At 34.9% G+C, this 9,038-nt stretch overlaps 1 protein-coding gene across 1 annotated transcript; it reads right to left on the bottom strand.

Annotated features, from left to right (window-relative positions):
* Positions 1-2,446: 2,446 nt before the first annotated feature.
* LOC104898184 (probable serine/threonine-protein kinase WNK5) lies at positions 2,447-8,779 on the bottom strand. The gene is made up of 7 exons (XM_010685224.4): positions 8,053-8,779; positions 6,198-6,463; positions 5,514-5,737; positions 5,212-5,369; positions 4,816-5,125; positions 4,162-4,509; positions 2,447-3,476 (listed from the first exon to the last, which is right to left on the bottom strand). The coding sequence occupies exons 1-7, from the start codon at positions 8,140-8,142 to the stop codon at positions 3,103-3,105; spliced, it is 1,770 nt and encodes a 589-aa protein (XP_010683526.2). The 5' UTR covers positions 8,143-8,779; the 3' UTR covers positions 2,447-3,102.
* Positions 8,780-9,038: the final 259 nt, after the last annotated feature.

Genomic DNA, 9,038 nt, shown 5'->3' with positions numbered 1-9,038 from the left:
AATCATTATTTAGTAAATCAACAATAGGCTTGTAACTTCACCTTCATCCTGAGCTTTTCTAATAAAGTGATACTTGATTTTAAAATGTTTAGGCTTGCGATGGAAAACAAGATTCTTAGAAATTTCTCTTTCAATTGTAGGAAGAAGATGGTTCTTGAGACGAATTTAATGGTGTATGAGGCGGATCAATTTCTCTTTCATTCTGGGAAGAGGTGGTTTCTATTATCAGAATATTGATGTGTCTCTTTTCTTCTTCATTTGTTTACCAATTCCAAAATGCATCTTCGTCAAAAGTAACATCTCGACATGACAATTTTTTCATCTTCAAGGTTGAGAATTTTGTAACCTTTTGATTGGGAGATAATAAATATTCCTTTCTTAGCTTTAGCATCTAGCTTGCTTCGTTTCTGATCTTTAACATGGAAATAGCATATGCTGCCAAACACACGAAAATATTTTATTGAAGGCTTATACCCGGACCAAGCTTCACAAGGTGTCATGCCTTTGACAGATTTGGTCATTCCTCGATTTTGAACGTAAACTGCAGTTTCTCTTCAAGCAAACATCTAGCCATTTCCATCAGTGTTCTGTTTTTCCTTTTCGAAACACCATTTTGTTGTGGTGTATATGTAACCGTCGGTTGATGCTGAACTCCTTCATCTTGACAAAACTTGTCAAAATTTGTTGATGTGTATTGTGTGCCATTATCACTTCTTATTGTTTTTAGTGAATAACCACTTTGATTCTCTACAAGATTCTTCCATTTGAGGAAAATAGAGAAGACTTGTGACTTTTCTTTCATAAGGTACACCCAGGTCATTCTTGTCAAATCATTGATAAAAAGAATAAAATACTTACTTCCATCCATTGAAAGTGTCTTTATAGACCACATACATCTGTGTGTACAAGTTCTGATTTCATAGTTGCTCTACGTGCTCCATCCTTGGGAAATGGAAACTCGTGCATCTTTCCAAGTTGGCATGTTCCAAGTGGTGATATGTGGTGTTTTTAGGGGCGATGGAGGGGATACGTGGTGTTTTCAGGGGTGGGAGATGGGAGTCGTGGTGTTTTCGGTGGTTGGGGAGGGGTGAGGAGAGTGTTCGAGAAGAGAGAGGAGAAGATAAAAGAAAAATTACTTTTGTATTTTTATTTGAGCAAAATTTTAAAAACAACCAATGAAATGACGACAAGTGTCCCATCTAACCTGTTTTTCAAGTTGCATCTGATTTTGTCTTGTTCGAGAAAATTTAGGGTAAATTTTGTAATATTAAAAATATAATCTAAAGATTGTATTATTACAAGCGAACCGTCCAAAATTTGTATTATTACCGTTAAATAAACATTCAAAGATGAGTGGTCAAGTGAAATATAAAAAAATAAAGGTGTACTACATCATCTATTAACATTAATGAAAGGAATATGTGAATATGAAAATATAAGGATAGCATTGGGGTAAGATTATAACATGTGTGAAAAAGAATATTAAGAATTAAGATATATGTGAAATATACTACACTATCTCACCTTGTTATTTCGGATTTTCCACCCTACACTCTTAATATTTTTTTAATTCATCCTACTACCTTTAATCTCTTCAAAATTTACCATATGTCCCGTAAGATTATCATTAATTTCAATTGCCCTTGAGGACTAACTCGCTAGCATTATTTTGTCAAACATAGTCTCATAGACTCATAGTTCCTTCTTTAGTTTCTTTCTAAAATCTATTTTTTTTACTATCTAAAATAATCTTGTTTTTTTTTTTTTCATTTTGCAAGTGCTTGAAATTCCCTATTGTCAAGCAGTAAAAAGAAGTGTATGCATGAAATAGATGCGTAATTTTATGAACTACTAAAACGTTTAATTTTTTAACGTTATAATATATATTTTCAACATATTATTTTTATCTATTCATTTCAATGTGTATCTTTAAACTATTTAATCAAAGTCATTCGACGATAACCATAAAAAAATACACATTGAAACTAATTTAAAACGGAGGACATATTACACCCAAATGTTTCATGTAATTTTAAAACAGAATGACTACATCTAGATCTTAAATGTCAACCCTCACCACCTTCCCTACATTCTACACATCACATAAAATAATAGGTATAGGTACTGCACTAAATCATACATTGCTCATGCGGCAAGATAGAAGCTCGCCATTTGTTGTTTGTTGTCCGAATCGTGAATGACATTCGCATCTCCTACCACTCCCATCAGACTCCACCATCACAATCATCGACCATCAACGCCCTCCTTACTATGCGACTCTATCGGCTTTACTTGTGTTTTTTTAGGACATGTAAGAGCTAATAAAACTCCTTTAGATTTTACTTTGTTTTATGTTTGATTATATTAACAATGTTGTACTTCGTTATTTACTTAATGCAAGTTCTCTCGATGTAAAAAAAAAAATACATTATGCACTAGTTTAAGATGGCATATTAACATCAAACTATTATTCACAAAAAACGTACTATTGATGTAACCAACCACTATTTACAGCACTAACCACTTCACATTGATTCAATACATCATACTTTCCTCTTTCGTGCCCCCTTTATTGAGGTTTTCTATATCTTTCTTGGGGAATGAAGAGGAAGCTCATATAAAACATAACAAATCAAATTTACATAATAAACTAGCTATAATAGGATATGTAACAAACATCATGGAAGCATACTCCAAAATAATCAGCCCACTCAGACTTAGCTGAAACCTTAAACCATGGCTAGGTTACTCAGAATCTTCATTTTATCTCAAGTACTTTTGTCGAACTTTCGACACTCAAACCATTAGTGTGGACACTCCGACACTGTTTCGACCAATACCGTGAATATATTTCTTAAAACAGTCGAGTCAGACACATACTAGATTCCGACATGAAACCCGAGCAACATAGACCTGAGTACTTCAACTAGTGCATGAAAATATTTCTTCTCAATTTTTTTTTATGTTTATTTTTTAATTTGCCAAAACTCCGCCTACTCTTTAATATTATTTTGAGACAGATTGAAACATAAATTAAGGTGAAGTAGTAAATATTATAGCACCGGATATCTTCTATTTTGCAATTCCCTCTGAGAAGTAAGGTCAGCTAGGATCATGAAACCCGATGTTTTCCACAGCACCAACTGTCTTAGCTGCACGTCGCTTGTTCATCGCCTGCATCAAGCCTCGATTTAACAACTGACTACGGATGTCCATGAACGAACGTAACTTGCTAAGCTTCTTGTGCCCACTAGTGTTCATACCCTTAAACCGGGTACCCAAAAAGCCGTTGGACTTTTCATCACACTTAGAAACCGTGTTTTCTTGGGGACAGAACCTAGTATATTCCTCAGTTTTTGTATTTGAGATGGCATCCCTTGCTTCAGAACTATTCAGCAAAGAATACGCAAAGTCTGAGCAAGTGCTTGAAGTACATGAGCTTTCTGAATATGTATCTTCGATATAATCTATACATCCTGCAACCAGGAAGTGCATTCAGAACAGTTCAATTCACCTCCAGAGAAAAACTCCAAATTTGCTTAGAAGGAAATGTTGAAAATTTGTCACATTTTTTCACATGAAACTATCACAAAGTGTTTGTTAATAAAGTCACAGTGAATCCTGTATTTTGAAGGGCCAGGACAACATGACGGTAAATTCTGGATGTAGAAATATGTAAATTTGGCCGAAATTCCTATCTACTCGATCATAAAACTCTGATTACTAGCTAACCAAAAGCTATCCAGACATGACCAATTCTCTAAACTTAAATTTGCCAAAAACTACCCTTGTGAGTTACTGTTTCAACTAGCCACATAAGATTTCTTTCTAGAATGCATCAGCCACCCACACAGCCACACTGGTCAGGAAATAATTTCACTTGCCCGTTTATAGGGGCATCTCCGCCTCTTAAGAAAAGATTCCCCACTTAGTTAATGAAATAATTACGAGTTAGATGTAGACTCTGCATCGCTAACGAAAGAAAAGTGTGATTTAGTGTATATTGGTCAAAGGATTGGAAACAATGATTTATAATCTAAATTAGTACTAGCGATGAACCCAATACGAATTAAAGAACCCCATATATATTTTCTTTCCCCGTTAAACTCCCCAGTCAAGTTATGATTATGATACTGAATCTAAGCAAAAGCAACTACTTACCTTGAAGCCAGTCCTGATTTGCATTCAAGGGATTCTTATGAGAGCATGGTACTTCACATGACTTGGAGGAGCCACGAGCAGAGTCATGGGATGGTGAACAGGAAGACAGGCCGGGAGGACCATTTTCGTCATCATGTTTGTTAAAGTTAAAACTGTAATGCTGCTGACATTTGGGTGACTTCAAATCCTTCCATCTTGGAACTAAAGTGGAGATCTCCTCCTCGATCATATCAGCAATCTCGTGGGGGTCCCAGTCAGTAATATCAAGCTCCCTCACCATTTCAGTTGCAACCTCCATTGCCGTGTCGTAAATGATGTCAAACGGGAAGTGAACATTCCTGACACAACCTTTATAATACAGCATAGGCAAAAGATCGTTGGTATATAACAATAGAATCTCTGAGAGAAGATATAGAAGTAATGGACAACTTCCCTAAATTAAAGAGACTTTGGCCTTTATCTCAACTTAGATGAACTTATTAAAAGTTAAACTTCTCAGACATTATTTTTCCTAAAACGCGAGTATATTTTTCAGGTTAAAGGAACAAACTATAAAGCTAGTCATTCAAAAGACTTGAAGCACATGAAGTGAAGAGTATCTTGCTTTTCATCTTAACAAGAGGAAGGGTATAATGAAAATCAATATAATCATACCATCTTTATCAGAGATCTGCACCTTCAGAAAAAGGGTGTTATCTTCAGGATTCAAAGTTCCAGTGATTGTCATGTCAGTGTTCCTAATAGGATTATCAAGCAGAAAAGGCATATCAACCAAAACTCCTTTTGGGGAGTATATTCGAAGAGGCCGTTCTGGCAATGGCAGGAGATTATCATCAGTCGCCAGAAATGGATCCAAGAGCAGCTCATGGGCTGGTAACCTCTTTGAAACAGTTTCCAAGCATTTTCCAACAAACTGTTGGGCTTCCATATCTTGTATGCGGTAAAAAGCCTCCGGCTTCTTTCCCTAAGCATATTCAGAGAGTGGGATTGATTCATAAGTCTGGAAGATCACAGCAGGAATACAATAGCAAAACCCTCATGAAAACTTACCGCTGTGACTTTCTTGTAGATCTGGGCTGGATTTGAGCATTCGCTGTAAGGATATTCAGAAGTAAGCATCTCTAAGACGCACATTCCAAAAGAATATACATCTACAAGTTCATTGTATTTTTCCTCATACAATTCTGGTGCCATGAATTCTGGAGTCCCTGTAAGACGGAATCATAAACATTATTACATTACAAGGAGAAATGACAGAAGTACAAACAAAGACTAGCAAAAGAATAAATGCATTAAGGAAACAAAACAGATCCAAAATAACTTGCTATAACAGATATGAGCAAGAGATTGACCTATAACACTGTGGGCATACTGTGAACCACGAAGAATAGCTGCCAATCCCAAATCACCAATCTTCACCTGTCCAAGATGGCCATTGACAAAAATGTTATCACACTTGAGGTCTCTGTGTATCACCGGAGGATCGTGGCTGTGCAGATAGACAAGACCACGAAGGATTTGGCGTGCCCAATTTTTGATTGCTCGTATATCTACTTGGTGATACTTTTGCCTATATCTGTGATCAAAGTGCCATAACACAAGGTATTATTAATTATTTGAATTTAGGTTTTAGATCATTGCCAAAACTGATGGAAGAATATGTGAAGCGGACATAAGCTAGTCAGATGCCTAATCAAATTACTAAAGCAGTTAATCATTCCCAATCTCATGGTATCCTAAAGTCTCATATATATTTGGAAACAATTTAGAAATACTAAGATGCCACAAGGGTATATAAAACATATGAGATTGTGAAGTACAAAGAGGAAACTCTCAACATTCTTCAGGCCAATGAAGGGTAATACAACTTGCCAGAATCAATTAACATCGCAAGAGAGTTGATCTTATTGTTTACACTTCAAATGAAGTAAATCATGAGCAAAAGTCTTTCAAAAAAGAGTTGGCCATTTAAAAAGAACAATTGAATGACAAGATGCCCATCCACATATTTAACAGATCAAAGAACAAGTGATTACTCTCTCAAAGTTCCAGAGGTAAACATTTCAGTAATGAAGTTGAAAGTTCTCTTATCAATATCTATCCATGAACTGTGGAACCGTATGATAGACTCGTGTTGAAGGCTCTTCAGCAGATGAACTTCAGAGTAGAGCCGCTGCAGTTCATCTGGAGAACCAAGAACGTCATTCAACATTACTTGACTCCAAGCTACCTCCAATCCAAGCACCTCATCAAATGCTCTATAGACAGTCTTCATGGCTCCTTTTCCAAGAACTTCTCTAAACTGCCAGAGTTTTGACAACCAAACATTAAAATTTCGAGCAACAAACCAATAAAAGCCAACAACATGTGTAGGATACAAAGATTGTCAGCGTAGCTACAAACAACAAAAGCAGCAACTAAAAAACCCCACCCCCACCCCCTTTCCTCCCTTAAGGATCCTACCACCTATGGCAAGTACACAACGAACCACGCAGAAATGCAGAACACAAGACCAATCACTTTCACCTCTTTCAACAAGCAAAACTACTACTCATGAGATGAAAAATCTGCATAATTGACATTCAAAAAGTGAAATCGCTACACCATAAACAAATAAGTATGAACACGCTATGATTCGAATTGCAGCTGCAACTTGCAAGGCAGTAAAAAAAAACACAGGATGTTATGCTGCTTTTGGTGTCAATTAGACAATCAAATGGAAACAAAAATGTAAGATTCATATGCTTTCCCAAAGATCCGTTATTTGATTATGCCAGTTGAATCTTTCACTTTGATTTAGGTTTAAGGTACTTTAAAAGAGATGACAAACGATTCATAGCAAAAATATAAATTAAACAATTGGGACCAGCATATCATTGATATGATTGATTAGCACTTGCATAATTGCACATTAGGAAATTCGAGGAGGTATTTCATAATCTAGTCTTGTATCAGCAGTAAGCAACAACTTGACACATATTTTAAATCAATATGGTTCATTCATGACATAGTAGGCATATAGAATTAAGTTCCTAACTTCTTTTAAAACTATACAGAAAAAAAAAATCTTTCATTCTAAAACTACCCACCCAACTTGTAATGTTAGTTTGTTTGCACCAACCAGTGTACGCCAGTATGCCACACATCACCGTGTCATCTTCTCAAAGTCAAACAGGGAAATCCCTAGTTCATAACGGATATGAATTTTATTTTATTTTTGTTCAAAACATTTTTGATTAAATTTCAACCACAAATGTTGTATATGGAATCAAAATAGTTGTATATTGAATCAACAAATATTGAGTAATGACACCCAACTTATCACCATCAACTGTTAGCTACATTAAGACGATCATATTTGTGATTCAATATACAACATTTTCGATTCAATATACACTCAGGAAAAGTTATGAACAAAAAAAGTTCATAATGACTATGAACTAGAAATTTATCGAAGCTGGTAACACAATTACACAAACAAGATTTCATCTACCATTCAAACTTTCTAACATAGAAGTATCACCCTAGAAACAATCACCAATTAACAAAAAAGTCATCTCTTCCCATTAAAACACTAGACCATATTCATTACACATCAAAACAACAATCTAAATCCTTAACAAAATCAAGTGCAAACATCAATTACATGATCCATTTAACACAATAAATAGTAAAAATTCAACTATAAATTTACAAATTAATAAAAATACAAGAAACTTAGACGTCCATTCCCCTTAAAACACAAGATCATACCCATTACACATCACAGCAACAACTTAAATTCATTAACAAAATCAAGTGCAAAAATCAATCACATGATTCATTTAACACAGTAAATAGTAAAAATTCAACTAAAAATTTACAAAATTAACAAAAATACAAGAAACTTACACGTCCATAACGACCAGAAGGATCAATTTCCACATAACTTTTCTGAGAAGTTGCTCCTCCAACTTGGGTTCTAACCCTCATATTATACATGACTTTATATCAAACAAATTCAACCAACTTTTTTTAGCTATGTATTTATGAAATTATGTATCTTAAGGTGTAAAACACAAGAAAAAGAAAAAAAGGGAAGAACAAACACTAGAAAATCCGGGGTTTTCCTTCATGATTTTCAAAGAAGAAAACACCCAACCACAACCATAAAAGCGTAGAATAATTGATTCTTAGCAAAATTCTTGCCATTTCCACAACAGAAAGTGAGAATTCGTAATTCTTACTGATTCTATGAATCAAAGCCATTGATTATTATCAAAAGGTTGATTCTTTTTTAAAAAGGAAACAAATTTCAACGAACCCAGTAAATAAAGTAGAAAACTTTGTCTAAATTTCAACAATTTAAGGTCAAAAAAGAAAAGGGTTTTCTGGGTTTATACTAATTTAGCTGAAATTTTGATCCCCTGAAAAAAGAAAATCAGGGTGAAGTAGAAATAGAAAGGTTAAAGAAAATTGTGATTCTGAACTTGAAAAATCTATGTCCTCCATTAAAAGGTACCATTTGCAGAAAAAGTTCTGAAATTTATGAGGAATAATGGTAAAGATGGTGAGGAATTTAAAGGAGACAATCAGTGGGGAGCAAAAGGAGTAGAATGAAGAAGCGGTGTGATGTGTTCAAAGAAACTGAATAGCGGCAGGTAATGGCAACGTTGGCATAATGTGGGTCCTTTTTTTTTTTAATCTTTGGAGAGCCACGGCCAAGCGACAACTTATTTGAATTTATTAGACCTCGCTCTATTCACCTTAAAAAAAATAAGTTTTAGGTTTGATCGACTATAATGAGGTTCAATTAGGTGAAAATATAAGGTTTGAAAAAGGTTGATCATATTTATTAAGTTCATCCCTTTTTTATCTTTGCGGAACCACTACCAAGC

This window comes from Beta vulgaris, chromosome 7, assembly GCF_026745355.1.
Source record: "Beta vulgaris subsp. vulgaris cultivar EL10 chromosome 7, EL10.2, whole genome shotgun sequence".
Taxonomy (NCBI): domain Eukaryota; kingdom Viridiplantae; phylum Streptophyta; class Magnoliopsida; order Caryophyllales; family Amaranthaceae; genus Beta; species Beta vulgaris.
This window is presented reverse-complemented; position numbering and strand designations above follow the sequence as displayed.

Bases quoted from the DNA above. Each gene is read 5' to 3' on its own strand.
- LOC104898184 (XM_010685224.4), bottom strand. From the start codon at position 8,142: ATGTATAATATGAGGGTTAGAACCCAAGTTGGAGGAGCAACTTCTCAG. The intron at 6,464-8,052 runs GTAAGTTTCTTG...AAACTCTGGCAG, and splicing joins CTTCTGGTCGTTATGGACGT to TTTAGAGAAGTTCTTGGAAA. The intron at 4,510-4,815 runs GTATGATTATAT...TGTATTATAAAG, and splicing joins GCAGATCTCTGATAAAGATG to GTTGTGTCAGGAATGTTCAC.